Genomic DNA, 17,386 nt, shown 5'->3' on the forward strand with positions numbered 1-17,386 from the left:
ACTGGCGGTCACCGCTCCTTGCGACCGTGCATTTGCGCAGCACTCAGACACTGCAAATCATCACCAATGAAAAGGTAACTCTCTGCTCAGTTCAATGATACCTTACACAAGACTTTACGTCATACAGTTCATTAGCTGTGGCAGGGGGCGTGGCCAAAGTATAGGGGTTGGGGCAAACCTTTACCAATAAAAAAGGAAGTCTCTGCTGAGTTCATTGATACCTCATATAAGACTGTACCTTAAAACCTGTTAGGAAATGGGGCGTGGCTTAAGCATAGAGGGGCGTGCCAAACCATCACCAATAAATAAGGAACTCTCTGCTGAGTTCAATGATACCTCACACAAGGGTCTACATCAAATGGGTCATTAGTTATAAAAGGGGACGTGGCTAAAGCTTAGGGGGCGGGTCAAACTATCACCAATTAAAAAGGAACTCTCTGCTGAGTTCAATGACACCTCACACAAGACTAACTTAAACGGTTCAAATGTTATGAAAGGGAGCGTGGCCTGAGTAAGTGAGCATGATTAAAGTATAGGTGGCGGCTCAGTATCACATGTAGACCACACATAAGTTTCATGTAAATCGGATGCCCATAAAACCCAGACTTGATGCGACCGCCAAGTTTGGTGAGTTTTTGAATATTTTGATATTGACTTTCTTGTATACTGTAGCCCACCACTGGTTTTAGTGTAATAGATTATCTAAATTACAGGCACTTTGATTATTTCTATTCATGTAGGTGTATAGCATGTTATTCTTCAACTTAAGTTTGATTTCCATACCTGTACACAAATCGCATCCAGTTGAAAAGGGACATTTGGATTGGCTAAATATTGACTGTTGTCGGATGGATTTTCTGTGTTTGGACCTCTGTTGACATACCCTAACCTGGAGCACGCCACAACTTGAGATCCAATGGAATTCAAAGATATACCATAATTGTTATGATCTCTGTTTAAATGGTTTTGCTTCAATGCAAAGAATAAAACATGTTTAAGTAGGAGACTTGAGATTGCAAGTGGCAAACATTTGTATTTTCATTGTTTTTTTAAAAGTTATGCTTCCTAAAGCATGGACTGGGACCCTCGGGGTCCTTCAGGGAGTAACAAGTAAAATTAAGAATGCTTTTATTATTATTATATTCACCCACATGCTACCACTTAAGTCTGCCAGAGTTATGTAGGCTACACAGTCTTGTAACATTTTTCCATTTACAACATTTTTGCGCCAAATTATATGTCTTATGGTTACTATTCATCTTGTAGTTGGTTGACTTGGTTCCAGGCTTAAAACTATTTATATAGGCTAAGGATTTACTGAAACCTTAATGGAGTAAATGAAATAGGGAAAATCACTTACGGAGCTGTTTAGAAAAGTGGCTGGTCACTGTTGAGCTCTAAAAGCATCAGTAAAGAAATGTAATAGATACCTAGTAAACAGTAAAAAAAAGCTATATATAGTAGCCTATAAAACATGCTAAATATACTGTAAAAAAAGAAAAACAACTATAAGGTACAGTAAAAAAAGATATATTAATTCTTAAGTAATATTAGATCTTTAGGCCATATGTTACCTACCATTCGTAGAGGTCTCCACGACTGCAGTGCTTCATCTTCATTTTGTGGTGGCAAATGTTGCATTCCATCTTCTGTTTCAGAAGTTTTCTTTTCTTTAGCCATTTTATTAGTTCCTTGTGGTGTTTTCTTTTCAATCGGTTACCTTCAATTAACTCCCTTAGTTCACTTGCTAAACCAGGCATTTTCCATTAAATGGGCTACACACGGAAGTTATTCAGACCAGACCTGTTGGAGCCAAAAGTGCGCTTTAATGCCCACAGTGCGCCCGCCACCGGTCCGCGAATTCGTTCCCTAAGCTGGAACCCGCCCCAACTCTGCCTCTGATTGGCTCTGACCCTATCCAACCATTTCAGTCCTCATGCATACCCAACTCTAACAAACCGAAGGTAACGGCTACTAGCCAATCAGAGGCAGAGTAGGGCGGGTTTAGGCATTGCGTTAGCAATATTGCTGAAATCAGAAAAGGTTTCGAACCTAGCTAGCTACAGAGTATCTGTGCTAATATTTCTAACTTCACCATGTCGGGAAAGAAAAGACATTTTACAACATCTGTCAAAGCATTACAAATGCATAAGAAATTAGGGACACCAACACCGTCGGCGTCGAAAGAAACAGTAGCACTTGAAGTTACCATCAGCAGCATGGATGATGCTAATATTGGCAAAGGTGCACGTGGACAGCAAAACCTGGAGGACACAGCCGTTAGCAAAAATTAATGCTAATAAAGTTACCAGCGATGAGGATTACTCCGCAAACAAGAAGTGTCAAGGTTTTGAGAGGGATAAATTCTGTATTTTATTTGATACCAGCGATGACACAGACTGTGAAGACCAGTCTCTGAGTACAGGTAAGTTTGGTAACCTTAACCTGTTGGCATGTAGCCTACTTAGCTTAGCTACTTTAATTGTAGCTAGCCCTTGCTGCTCACTAAGATTTCTAAACAGTAACGTTATGGAAAAGTATCGAATTTGATTTTAGTAATTTACAGGTCTGGATAGCATTGAACAATATTTGTGCTTCCAGGCTATTTCCCATATTCTGATTTCTTAAATATACAATTCTTAAATTTCTAAATATTGATCATATAACGTTAAGCACAGTTCATGGCGTTTGGAGTTAGATAATTCTGCTAAATTTTAATCTGTAATTTTACTACTTAGAGAGTGCGCAGTGCAAGGCAAGAAGTGCTTGCGACCTAACACACACTCCTGCGCAGGGCTGGCTCCATGTCTGTTTGTCACAGTTCTGCTCCAAGTGCCTTATAACTTCTACCTGTACCAAATTCAGACATCCAAAACTAAATAAGTGTGAAAGAAATGTGGCAAATATTGTTAGTTTTCATATATACATAGCATCACAAATAACCAAATATCAAATATTTACATTGTCTGAGTTATGCAGTGATGTAGTTATCATTAAATTAAACGGACTGTGTTTTCTGTAAGGAAAGCATAAATTTATGTCTGCGTAATCGTGTAGCCTGAATGGTCACAATAGGTCAATGCTATTGTTCTGAGGGCAGACTATTGTACTCATATGTCAAATATGGTCTAAAATAATCTACTGAGAAGTAAAATTTTGGAATTGTTCAGTGGAAATCGTGTTGGAACATTCGTAATCGCACAGAGCTGGTTTAAAATCACCAGGTTCGCTATTAACCAGCAGTTCACATAAAGAGGACATGCATTTAATGTTTATGATTTTAGATGCACTTAAGTTTATTTCTCTTATTTCCAGCCATCAATATGTCTCCAACAGCCTCAGTGCTGCTCCAAAAGGCAAAGATAAAATAAGGCTTGCTGAAAAGACAAATTAAGCAGTTGAAAAAGGGCTTGGACTCCCTTCACCAACAATTAGCAGGTGTTTTTCCTTCCTATGCTGCATATTATATTTTGCTGTAGTGAGTAATTGCACACTAACTAGATTATATTTTTTGAAGGATTAAACTTTGAAATACATGTGATCTCACATAGCATTTCCACTTTCCTCCAAATTCAAATTTATAATGCCATTTTCACTATTAGAATGGGCATTTTGTAGTTAACCCTAGTTAAGCCGTGATTGATTTTTTTTTTAAAGTGTGGGTACGCTATTTGATGTTAATATTAACACTATTATTGTATTGATACTATTTCCTATGTTTTAGCCAAGAACACTGCTGTAGGGACGAAGTCTAACCAAACTACATCGTCATCTGCATCCTCCTCATCCACCACATCCTCCTCTTCATCTGCCTCCTCCTCTCCATCTGCCTACTCCTCCTCATCTTCAGAGGACGAGAAGAAAAAAAAACGGCATAAAAAGAAGCATCTCAAAAAGCACACAAAAAAGAGCTACATCCAAAAGGACAAAAGAAAAGAAGACAAAAGAAGAAGGTGGCAAAAGGAAGGACATCACTTGGCAAAAGAGGTAAATTAAGGGGCCGAAGTCCTATTACATTTTTTTTTAATTGTGGTTAAAATTAGACATCTGAAACATTTCTACTTAGGTTTGAATTTTAGATTGGAATGCAAACCATTTCATGACCAAAGTGGTTTTACTCATCCAGGATATAACATTTAAAGGAAAGTTCACCAAAAGCAAAAAACAATAACATGTTTTTACTCTTTCCTGGAGTGCTATTGATCCATCCAGATTGTATCAGTGTGATTTGGTGAGGTTTGGAGATATCAACTGTAGAGGAATGACATTGGGTTTGTTGCGTCAAAAAATATATTGGAAAAACTCAACAGCAATGGTTCTTTCTAGAAATCATGACATGGTTACACAGGATAATCTTCAGATCTGGTTGTGAGCAGTTTTATTGGGAACTAATTTCCAACAAAGTACCCTGCCATAATAGTTATCCATTAAACTGTTCAAAACGAGGTCTATGGATTATTGTTAGTTATTATGTCATGCTTTCTGAAAAAGGTGTGGACATTTCAAATGTTATTCTTGGTGCATTGAGCTACATTGTATTAAAGCCGATATCTCCAAACCTCTGCAAATCACACCGAAACTATGCTGGCTCAACAGATGTACCTTGCTGGGTTAAAGCCTGACATCCGGCATGTCTCTCACGTGCCAGATGTCCCTCCCCCACCAATTCAATTCAATTCAATTTTATTTATAGTATCAAATCACAACAAGAGTTATCTCGAGACACTTTACAGATAGAGTAGGTCTAGACCACACTCTGTAATTTACAAAGCCCCAACTATTACAGTGATTGCCTCAAGAGCAAGCATTAGCAGTAGCTATTGCGACAGTGGCAAGGAAAAACTCCCTTTTAGGAAGAAACCTCGGACAGACCCAGACTCTTGGTAGGCGGTGTCTGACGGCACCGGTTGGGGGTGTGTTGAACAGTGGCAATAATAGTCATAATAAAGATAGTGGAACAGTGACCACAATGTTAGTCGTAGTAGTTCATGTCATAGTAGGGCACAGCAGGGCGTTATGGGGTGTAGTGTGGCACAGCAGAGCATGGGTGGACGCGGCAGGACGCAGTAGGATGCAGCCGGACACTGCAGGGAATCGCACAGCGTAGCTTGATGTAGTAGGTCCACAGAGACAGCTACACCCAAGACCCAGGTCTTGGTGCCACCCTATTCCAAGGCGATATTCTGGGTGAAGAAGAAACAAGAGGACTCTTAGTAACAAGCATTTCTGGGACTATGAAACAAGTGAAAGAGAGAAGAGAGAGCAGCTCATTGTGTCCTTGGAAGGAAGGAACTTCCCCAGCAGTCTAGAGTTATAATAGCATAACTAAGAGAAGCAGGCTAAAGCCACTGCTACATCTGGGCCAGACCTTACTAGAGTGCTGAAACTGCACTCTGGCAATGCAAGAGTACACCACAATTATCTGGATGGATATATAACACTCTGGGTAAAAGGAGCTTTATTTTTTTATATTTTGAGTAAGCTTCCCCTTGAAGCACATCACTTTTTACCTAAACTACACCCAAAGAAGCCTAACCAGGAGATTTTTTTTTTTATTTTGCTTTAAAAGTGAACTGCAAATACTTAACATGGTTAAAGACAACAGTCACATCTGTGGAAGGAGAATTGGATATGGCAAATTTTAAGTTGTGCCATTATTTAGGTTTTATAGTTTGTGCCATTATTTAGGTTTTATAGTTTAAGCCTATCAAATTTCTACAGGGTTAACTGTTTATTTTTTGTTTCGTCTCATAGGGATACATACCCCTATTTATGCTGTATACGTATTTTAAGTAGTTGTCAAATGATTGACAAGTTTATCTTTATGAACTTTTCTCTACTTTTGCAGCCAGTAGCCCAATAGAGATCATCAACAGATACAAGAGGGTGTTGAGGGCATACAACCATGGCATGAAATTGGGAGAAGTGTGTGCACATGCTGGAGTGACAGAGCTGACAGTGAGGTCTAAAGCGGCGATTCCAGAGCTTGCCATATATTCACCACATAAGTTTGAAGAACTAATGGCAGGATACAACAAAAGACATAAGATAGCTGACTTCCTCAGCAGATGTGAAGACACCATTAACAACGATCCAAAAGTAAGGGCCAATATAGCTAAAAATAAAGCGGTGGGTAAGCTCATACGAGGGAGCAGAAGTAATCGTTTGGGAAGCTGACTGGAGTGATGTTGAAATTGTAATGTGCAGAAAGGACTCTGCAATGTAAAGGTTTGAGCATGTTCATTTATTGTTCATGTATGGTCATTGTTCTTTTAAAATTTTAGACCACACCGTAAAATTGGAGGTGCACCAATACCACTTTTTTTCAATACAAGCATGGAAAACTTACGAATAGCACTTTACTTGATGTTTAAAAAATTTAAAGTTTCAGTAAGTAACTTTGATTATATTTTTTGTCATATTTGCTGAAACTTACCCTAGTCACTTTATCCTGACAGCAGAAAATGAGACAGATAATCTGTGAAGAAATCCTATTTCACATTCTCCCCCCTAGTGCTCCTAATGGCATAGCAAGTTTCCACTGGGCCCGAAGAAAAGAACCAATCGTAGCGGAGTCTCAATGCAGTGTCAATGAGAGCTTGTGAGCTCGTGAATCAAGGGTTTTCCATTACTGTATTGCCTATTTCTTGTCTCTTTTTTCAGGAACATATTTTAGTGGTGACTTTCTCATTTTTAAAGCTAAACAGTACTTTAAAATATGTTTCTGAAAACATTTGAGGCAAGCAATAGGCAATACAGTGACAGAATCTTGATTCATAATTGATTAGCGATGCCTAGTTTGACAGTTTGATTGAGAATCACAAGCTCTCATTGACACTGTTAGACACCTCAGCTCTGATTGGGTTTTTTTTTTTATGCCATTGATTTTTTCATAGCTTATCTGTCTAAAGTGCTAGTGTTGGAATAAAGTGACAGTTTATGCAAATATGACATTATTTTTATAGGTTACCCAATGGATCTTGAACAGTTACTTTATTCTGTGTGGCAATTTTTACACGGTTACATTTTGAAGTACAGATCAGGACAGCCCACATTTTTTGCTGGTACTGGGCTGATAACCAATGCTGGTACTTAATTCTACATGTCATTTTGTAATAAAGGTTTTATTAGTAATCTGTTGTGTTTTTTAATATCCAATCTTTTTATATTATAAATGTGTTTGAACTTAATTATCTATCTATCTATCTATCTATCTATATATATATATATATATATATATATTTGTATATCATTTAATGAAGGGCAAAACATTTCTCATTGCTTTACCAAGCACTTACTAACCAATAACTATGAAAAACATCAGTGGCAACTTTACAATAGCCATCAAAATAATGTTCATAGATGGTTTACTAAGTATTAACTAGAGGTGTTGAAATTAATCAAATAATTGATGCATAGAATCGTGGACATGGACGATGTTGCATCAATAATCGGCCAGGCCATAATCAATTATTTCTGTTTACAATTTAATGTAGGCCTAACAACATTTCTGTTTACATATTCTGTTATGTTTTGCACATTCAGGAAGTGCCATGTGCTCAGTGCTGTAGTTTTATGTATCCAATTACCAGGAAATACAAAGACCCCACTGAGACCCAATGAGATCTGAGCATTCAGAGGTGGGCGGAGCTAACCCAAGCTGCCTGCAGGGCTCACGTCTAAATGCATTTATCTCATTATTTGACACTTAACATTATAACAACATTTAGATGTCAGAAAAGACATAAAAGCATAGTATGTGCTCTTCAAATCCAGCATTGTTTACATCCATGTTTACTAGCTAGCATTCTTCTTCCTGTCTTTGTTGGCACATTGCTGCATGCTTTAGTGCATTACTGTCACCTGTACATCAGTGGAATAGTGTGAAACCATTGGCAGCAAAGTGTCACCCATGTTTATTTGTATTGCTTGCATGCAAACGAGACACAGTGGGGACTGTCACTAGAGATCAGAAACTCCACAAGATACCTTTAGGCCTGTTAACACCGAGAGCTTTAATTCCAATCAGAGATGGAAGGTTACTCTGCATAACTTGTGATATATTTTCAGAAGGACTGGTGACAGCAGCCTAATCCTATGTGTGTATCAGAGATATGCTGGGGCCTGTAGTTCCTCATGTGTGTCCTGTCTCCTCAGGTGTGTGCCAGTGTACCAACGCTCCTCAGTCCAGGTTCTGACTCAGTTCACAGCTCAGGACTCTCACAGCAGAACCACACACCTGCTGGGCTCGTCTGATTGGTTCGTGGATGTGACAGAGCTGGTTGGTAATTGGCTGAGAGTAGAAGACCCTCGGGTGGCTTCCCTTGGCCCCCAAAACCACCTGATTGGTTCACGACCAGGAAAGACGTCCCTTCATGTGTGTGATAGTCGTACATGGATTCAGTTGGACCTCACTTCCTGAGCATCACCATCATCATCATCATCATGTGTCTCTGTCTCTCAGGTCATCTCTGAGCAGTGGGATGGTGTGCTGGGCAGATGTGACATCACTGTGACCTCTGACCCCGTTACCCCAGGGGACCTGTCGGTGCAGGTGGTCAGCGGCCTCGGCATGTCCGTCAAGGCTAGCTCTGCCCACCCTTCCATCGTCACAACAACAGTGACAGCCTACAACACCCTATACAACCAGCACCAGGTGAGAGAGGAACACACTTTAAAGTCTCAAATAAAGCAGGTAATTAAATAAAAAGGGGGGGTGCCTTCACTTAATGGCTCACATGGTAAAGGAAGCATAACCCACTGTACAGGTGTTTCCTCAGGATGAATCCTTATACCTCTGGTGTTACCTCACCGTTCACCTGACAGTTTACCAAAGTTTATCATCTAGTGGATTATCTCAGCATCAATGTGATGAATGTGAACTGAATTTGGTGCAGGCATTAATTGAACTGGTAGAAATGTTTTGACTTTGGGGATCCACTAACCTTTCTTCTAGCACAGGGGTCTTCAACGTTTTTTAGGCCAAGGACCCTTAAGCTGAAAGAGAGACGGAAAATGAAGTTGCATATTAATGTGGCCCGGATGGATTAAAACTAATGGATATTTATATAGTATTTATACATATATCATGTTTTAATGTTAAACATATATGTGGAAGGCACAGTGAATCATTATTCTTAACTGTATGGCTACCATAATGACCTTTACCTATAGTAAGCTTATCTTCAATTTTTATTTTATTTTTTTTTACTAAAAGGCCGACTTATATTTGCTATATGGATTCATATTATTGTACATTTTAATTTTCAGAAAATTATTTGTTTAACATAATTTGGCTGCCCCCCTGCACTAACTCTGAGGACCAAAAATGCTGTTAGTTCAGTCACTGGATATTAGTAAAGTCATGCTTTTGATTGGTATCATCGGTTTTATTCATGCTTCACCATCACTGCCATTCCCCAGCTGACTAGTAACATTCAGTCATATCCATGCAGCTGATCATTATTACTGCCATTTTCTTTAACTTTCTGAATCCAGCAATCTGACAAGCATGCTCCCTGCACACATCTAACCAGGTGTGCCAAGCTCTCTGTCAAACTGGCTTTTTTCATTCTTCACACAACACCATGAGAGAGAGAGAGACACAGAGAGAAAGAGAGAGATCGAGAGAGAGAGAGCGAGAGAGTGAGAGAGAGAGAGAGAGAGAGAGCGACACAGAGATTTTTTTGATTTTTGTAAAACCTTTATTTTAAAAACTATAAACACCAAACCAAAAAAACATGTTTTCCATCACAATAAATAGGGCCACAGAAAATATGCACCTAAAAAAACAGGTAATTTACACTACAAACAATCACATCCCTACCTAAATATTCTGTCAAATATTAAATCATCTCCTACTACAGAACATAATGCATCTTTACAGCACCACTGTTTTAGAAAATCATCAATGTTATTCATTTCCTTATAAAACCTAAAATCAACCCAGACTCTGGCTTTCACTACAGAGATGAAAACACGAAGTGCTTCCTGTCCTGTCTTCTACTTTATTCTTCCTGCTACTGTAGATGGACAATTTTGCCTCTCCTACAATCAGATTAAGTAGCTGCCATTTACAGGCATCAGCTTTTTTATAGCCGGCTCCAATAATGAAAGCAACCTTAGACCACTTCTAACCAAAGCGTATAAAAACCTTCTCCAGCGCATCAAACAGCTTACAGAGTCTCTGGCATTCATAAAACAATGAAAAACTGCCTCTACTTCGCCACAGAATGGACAACCACTTAAAACTGTTGGGTTGATCACAGAAATAAAAGCATTTACAGCAGTGGCGCCATGTAAAATCCTCCACTGTAAATCCCCAGTCCTTTTCATCAGAGGTGATATATAAAAAAACCTCCATACTGGTTTCACACCACTGTCCACACTCAGTCTCTGTCTCCACACTGTGTCCACTCTTAAGTCCTCTGTTCAGGAATTTTACACATTTGTACACAACCTTTCTTTGACAATATACAAATCCACATACTTAGAGTCCATCACATTTAAAAAATCCCCAGTAAATCCATCCAGTTTAGCAGTAAATCCCAACTCCGGAAAACTCCCATCCGGTGTTTCCACGCCAACACAGTAATCCTGGAGCATTGTACATTCCTCTACCGTCAGTCTCTCAGTCCACTTCAGTAAAACGTTCCCGGTCTGTCGAATAGACCTCTGCCCCAGAAGAGAAGCCAGCGCCGATGTATCAGTCAGCCCAGGCCCTGCTACATCCACTATTCTCCTCAGGGTGACAACTCCTGTGATGCACAGCATGTTGGTGAGGCCTGGCGTCATGCTGTCCTGCTCTCTCCAGACCAGCTCTCTCCCTTAACAGACTACTTGTCACATCTCTCCAAACCACATCGTTTGGACCTGTGAGATATTTCTGTACAAACTGTACTCTGAAAGTTGCCACTCTTACTTTCTATGTGTACCAAACCTTGCCCACCCTCCTCATTTGGTAAAAATAAAACACTCTGAGATACCCAATGTAACTTGTCCCAAAAGAAATCCACTAAAATAGCTTGTACCTTTTGAATGAGCCCTTTTGGGAGTTCCATACAGGCCAACCGATGCCACAGAGCAGATGCTACCAGATTATTAATAATTAATGCTCTAAATGACAGTTGTGGTTTCAGCCATTTCCACTTAGGCAGTCTTCCTCCTACTTTCTCTACTACCCCCTCCCAGTTCTTTTTGACTATAGTCTCATTACCAACGTACACACCAAGATATTTAAGACCATCTTTTTTCCACACCAATCCACCTGACCAACTCCCAACTGCCAGTGCTTCACTTTTTCCCAATTGACCTTTGCGGCTGATATTAGTCCAAAATCTATAATAATATTTTCTAATTTTCTAATTAATCCTGATTTTTTACAAGAACAATGGCATCGTCAGCATAAACTGACAAGATATGTCTTTTGTTAAAACCCTTTAAAGACAACCCTTCAATGCTAGCCCTGACCTTACATAACATGGGCTCTATAGAAAGTGAGTACAACATGCCTGAGAGAGGACAGCCCTGCCTCACCCCCCTATGCACCTTAAAAGGGGCACTCAGACCACCATTAATTTTCAACACACTCTCAATGTCATGGTACAAAACCTTGATCATAGCTATAAGACACGGGCTGAGGCCAAAACTCTCCAGAGATAAAGGTGCTCAACCCAGTCAAAAGCCTTTTCCTGGTCCAATGAAATAAGACCAGTTTCAATACCCAAAGAACTAGAGACGTCCAAAATATCTCTAAATAAGGACACATTGTCCAGGATGGACCTACCAGGCACACAGTATGTCTGGTCTTCATGGATTACCATCTCCATCACATCTCTCAGTCTGTTGGCCAATGCTTTTGACAGGATTTTATAGTCAGTACAGAGAAGAGACACAGGACGCCAGTTTCTGATCTCTTGTAGATCCCCTTTCTTCGGTAAGAGAGTTATTACTGCTCTCCTGCAACTTATTGGTAGCAACATGTCTTTAAAACTCTCATTAAAAGCCGTTAAAAGATCTTCACCCAAGTCCCTCCAAAACTCCTTGAAAAACTCCACTGGAATCCCATCAATGCCTGAGGCCTTTCCCCCCTCCATACTCTGCAGGGCTGAGAACAGTTCCTGCAATGCCAGTGGTTCTTCAAGCACAACATTGGGCAACCCTTCACAGAAGGATTCAAACAGTTCTTCTTCTTTATACTGACTGCTGTAAAGCTCAGAGTAGAAACCCACTGCATGCCTCCTTATCTCATTCAAATCCCTGAGTACTCATTCAGTAGCAGAGCGCAGAGCTCTACCCATTCTTCTTCTCAAGACCAAAGAAAATGCAGACGGTGCATCCATCAGTGCCACACTCTGGAAACATGACCGGACCAACGCCCCCTGAACCTTAGTGCCTAGTATGTCTGTAAGGGCAGACTTTCTCAATTTGAGATCTTCAATATGACCCCGATTTCCAGTGGAATCTACCAAATTCTGCAGTTCCACAATTTCAATTTCCTGACCTGGTGATATCCCGTGTGACATTGAGAGTTTATTGTCGACAGAGCTGTTTTATCTCTGTCTTCCCACAATCCCACCACTGTCTCAGAGAGTTCAAATCTTGTTTTCTGGTCCTAAAAATTATCCAGAAAAACCTGAAAACACCTTGAAAATTATCATCACTCAACAGTGTTGTGTTAAAATGCCAAAAAGCACTTTTAGGTTTTATATTTGTAATTAACACATTGCACATAACCAGGGAATGATCAGTAAAACCCACAGGAACCATTCTGCACTTTTGAAAAATGTTAAAATGATGTTTAAAACAATAGAAACGATCCAGCCTAGCCAGGGATATTACATTCCCTCTAGTGTGATCCCAAGTATACTGTCTTTTATCACCATTCATCCTTCTCCACACATCCATTAAGTCATGTGTTTCCAGTGTGTGCCTCAGTTCTCTCTGTGATGCACTGTGAGGTTCTGAGTGATTCCTGTCTAAAAAAATCATTTTCCGTACAATTAAAATCCCCTCCTAAAAATAAAAAATCTTCAATATTAACTGCACTTAAAGCAGTGTTTAAAACCTGTAAAAAACACTCTCTATCAGGTCCTGTAGTAGGAGCATACACATTCAAAAAAACAACATTAAATTGCTCAAATAATGCTTTCACCACCATCAGTCTTCCCTCCACCACATGCTCTACCTCAATAGAGACTGGTGAAAAACTCTTTGAAGAGGATGCCCACCCCCCCACTGGTTGAGCTCTTGTGGCTCAGCACCACCTCCCCCTCCCACTCTCTCCTCCAATCAGCCTCACTGTTGCTGTCAGTGTGTGTCTCTTGTAAAAAATAAAACATCAATGTGTTTCATTCTTATAGTTTCATAAATACTTGCTCTTTTATTTACGTATCTGGCTCCATTTACATTTAAACTCCCTACTTTAAAAACATCCATATTAAGTGAGATGTTAAAAACAAAAATAAAAACCAATACATTAATTACAATACACATTGGAGCCTATTCCATCATCAATATTTGTTTTTGTTTTTTTGCTTTAAGCACAAGTTTCTTCAGTCTAAAACCCTCTTGAACTGTAAATTTAGACTCCTCTTTTTGGCTTTTGTGGAATCTGACTGAGGAGCAGAACAGAGCCAAGTCGGGGACGAAATCCTTTATTTTTACCCCATGCTGGTTTTTTGTTTCTTTTAGAAAACTTAATTTTTCTGCTTGTTGGGAACTTTGCTTTAATCTGACACATATTCTTCACTCTCACTGTCATCCGTACAGACCTTCCTCACAGTCTCCTCACTCACTCCGCTTGTCTTAGCTTCACTGGAGGTGTTGTTTGCCTTCCTTCTGCGTGTAGCAGCCATTTTAGATTTAACTGCTGCCTCTTCCTCCTCCATCACTACTTCCTCCACCTGTTGACTCCACTTTACACTTTGTTCATCTGTTTCATTTACCTTTTCATTAACCTCATCAGTCTGCATCTCACCTGTCTCCCCTGACTGTCCCACCTGTGTTTCCCTGATCTCACCTGTCTGTTCCCCAGATACACCTTCACCTGTTTGTTTTTTTTCTTTTTCCTCACCCACTACGCTTTTCTCAACTTCACTCATAGCTTCATTCTCTCCCACATCATTCTCACACACACAAAAACGGCATCGCCACGCCACCTTGGAGCGTGCGGAGTGGGCATCAGCCACTCAGAGGCGGCAGCCGGCACCGACGCAGCAGCGGACCCCCCCTCCCCCGGTGCCCCTGGGGGAGCGGCGGACGGCCCCGCCTCGGCACCAGCTGCCTCTCCCGAACCGGGAGGATTCGGATCACCCTGCCTCGGGCAGGCCCTCACCGTGTGTCCCGCCTCTCCACAACCAAAACATTTCATCCCCAATGAAGTTGCAAAAATCACATATTCATAATCATCTACCTTGACATGGAAGCGGAGGTTAAGCTCCTCATTCCGATGGTTCAGTATCATATACAGCTGTCTGCGGTGAGACAGTGATGTGTTTAAACAACGGAGATTTATTTACATCCAGACAGGATCTTTTTAACGGCGAAACTATTTTCCCTTGTCTGGACAACTCTCTACTGAGAAAGCCATCAGAGATGAAAGGCGGGACGTTTGACATGACTACCTTTGTAGCTGGTTGTGAGAGCGGCAGCACCTGCACAAACATTTAATTCACGGTGATGCCCTCCTCAACGACTTGGTTCACCTTCTCCTCCCGGTCCAGGAAGATGACCACAGCGCCGTTCATCCAAGCGGCCGACTTAATGTTACCGTGTACGACCTTTTCCCCCACAGCTAACCCAATGTCCTCCACGCTACACGGAAAACTAGGACAGATCTTGATGCCATGCTTTCTGGTGAGCGTGGAGAAATCCCTCTCCATTGCTGCACACACAGACTGGCGAGACGCCAGCAGGAGACAAAACCACCCAAATTAACCCAAACAAACCACCGAAAAAGTACTACAAATTAAATTAAACTAAATTAAATGAAATTGTCAAAAAAAGAAAAGTAAGAAAAACTATTAGTGCAGCTCATTCACACACACGCTCTCAGCATACACTCACTCAGAGAGAGAGACAGACAGAGAGAGAGAGACCGAGAGAGAGAGAAAGTCAGTGTTGCAAGTCATAAGTAAGTCTCAAGTCTTTGCACTTAAGTCCCAAGTCAAAAACGTTGTATTTCGAGTCCATAACAAGTCATAATGCAATCTTCAAATATAGACAACAGACTAATAATACATTTAATTTGCATAAATCATGAATCATGAAGATCCTGAACAAGTTTTGAAAGTATGAAAGTGCTACAGCACAATGTTTTATTTCTAAATTAAACAAAAAGATAAATGTAAAAGATAGGTATAGCTCCTAGTGTTCTGGAGTAAAGTTACTCATTTCACAGGAAATAAACGAAAATTCATTTATTTGTAAAACACATTTTAAATAACATACTTTTTTTTAAAAACAAACTACTAAGTTTTAAATCTTACTGATGCCCTTAAGCTACTGTCCATAATCTCAACATTTCCTGCAAAGAGTTTTGCATAAAACTACAAGGAAAGAGAAGGATCGTGCCTTTATAGTCAGTGGAAGACTTTTACTGTGAAACATCTGTGCAGGAAGTGTTGAGTTTCATGGACTGTAGCTTAAGTCCAAGTATGTGTTCACCACTGTGAACAACTGGTACAGTACAATCAAGGAAAGTATGTGTTTACCATTTTCTATTTCTGAGTGTGTGACATGTCATACAGTTGTTAGTTTTGTGGGAATGGACATTATACTATATTACTTTTCAAGACGTGGAGGAAATGTTGGGTTTGTCTAAACAGCGAAATTAAAACCGGAACAGATCAGAAAACATGGAGGCTTCTACTAAAATATGATCAAATATGCTCATAAAAACAAGGGAAATATTAATAAAGGCCTGGCTCTTTCTGAAGTTGAGGTAAATTGAGGTCACTATTAAAGCATTTGCATTTGGCTAATTATTTGTTTTAACAATGTGAAACAGTTGAGAAGACAGACCTGTGAGATATAATAATCTTTGCACCCGTATGGTGTTGTGTCTCTGCAGGAGGTGTCCATCAGCGTCTGGCTCCAGTTCAGTGACGACACCGCGTCCCTTCTCTCCTCCTTCAGTGACCTTCCCTTCTTCCTGCGTCTCTCCTCATTGGCTGAGACTGTGGTTGTGGTGACGCCTGGCCCCAGCCAGCGCATCGTTGCCCAGGGCGACGGAGGCGGGCCTTTACTGCGTGCAGAACTTCTTGTTTCAACCTGCCCTGACCAGCCAATCACCTCCAACTCCATCAGTGAAGGCGACAGGGATTGGACGGACTCGGGAGGAGGAGGTGGGACCAGGAGGCTGGCGATGGGATCTGGTTGGATAAGAGTCAACGTAGACCTAGGCTTCCTGCAGCCGGCAGGGGATGACTTTGAGCTGGACTTCTCAGACACACTAGTGGAGTCAGACAGCCAAGTCTATACATCCAACTTTGACGAGGACAGAAGAGAGAATGTAAGCAGTTACACTATGAACTGGAAGGAGGTGGCCAACGGAGGGATGGTCCGCTGGAACAATCTGGAAAGAGCTGTGCTGATGCCGAGCCAGGAGGAGGGTGCGGTGTACTTCTCTCCGAGCCAGGAGGAAGAAGGAGAGAGGGGGGAGGAGGACATAGACGGGCAGGGAGCTGTGGAGCTGGAGCTGGGTGTGGCTGCCGTCCTCTCTCTGCTCTGTCTCTCGGCTGTCCTCTTCCTGGCTAACTGTCTGCCCTGTGCCCTGCGAGACAGACGGAGGACAACCATGGAGGAGCACAGGGAAGGACAACTAGAGGGAGGCGCAAAGAAAGAAGAGGAAGAGGAGAGGAAGGAGAAAGAGGTAGAGGACAGGGAAGCAGATAAGAGGAAGAAGACAGAAGGTGAAGACAAGATAAAACAGCAGCATGAGGCGGACAATAAAGAGGATGTTAAAGAAGTAGAGATCATTTGCTGATATAGCCTATGCACAGGCCAGGTGTACTCACAGGGAAGTATAAGTAACAGCATGCTATCACCCTGTTTAGTACCATATTACACTACCAGTTGTTGCACTTCGGGGATTGTTCAGGTGCCGCCTGAAATTCCGCCGGATGTCCTTTTTGGCTGGATGTCCGTTACCTTCCTCTTTCTTTGTGTTGGTGTTCTAAACTCCAGTGGATTGATGAGGACTATGGTTAACTGCTGCGACAGTCAAAACCGAGATTCCTCTTCTAGAACACTTACTTACCTGGTTATAAACTATGTGATGAGAGTCAGTATATCTTCTGTTATAATGATGATGATCATTTTGCTTTGTTATTATTATTATTTTAATGATGAAATTTAAAGTGCAGAGTACAACACTGTAGGATCA

At 40.9% G+C, this 17,386-nt stretch overlaps 1 protein-coding gene across 1 annotated transcript in view; it reads left to right on the forward strand.

Moving 5' to 3' along the window:
- tmem132a (transmembrane protein 132A) overlaps positions 1-16,987 on the forward strand; it is a 35,430-nt gene extending 18,443 nt beyond the window's left edge. The window contains exons 11-13 of the mRNA XM_078270272.1: positions 8,158-8,377; positions 8,465-8,656; positions 16,073-16,987. Coding sequence (XP_078126398.1) covers positions 8,158-8,377; positions 8,465-8,656; positions 16,073-16,987 — 1,327 coding nt within the window. The remainder of the gene's footprint in view (positions 1-8,157; positions 8,378-8,464; positions 8,657-16,072) is intronic.
- Positions 16,988-17,386: the final 399 nt, after the last annotated feature.

Source organism: Sander vitreus, chromosome 2 (genome assembly GCF_031162955.1).
Source record: "Sander vitreus isolate 19-12246 chromosome 2, sanVit1, whole genome shotgun sequence".
NCBI lineage: Eukaryota > Metazoa > Chordata > Actinopteri > Perciformes > Percidae > Sander > Sander vitreus.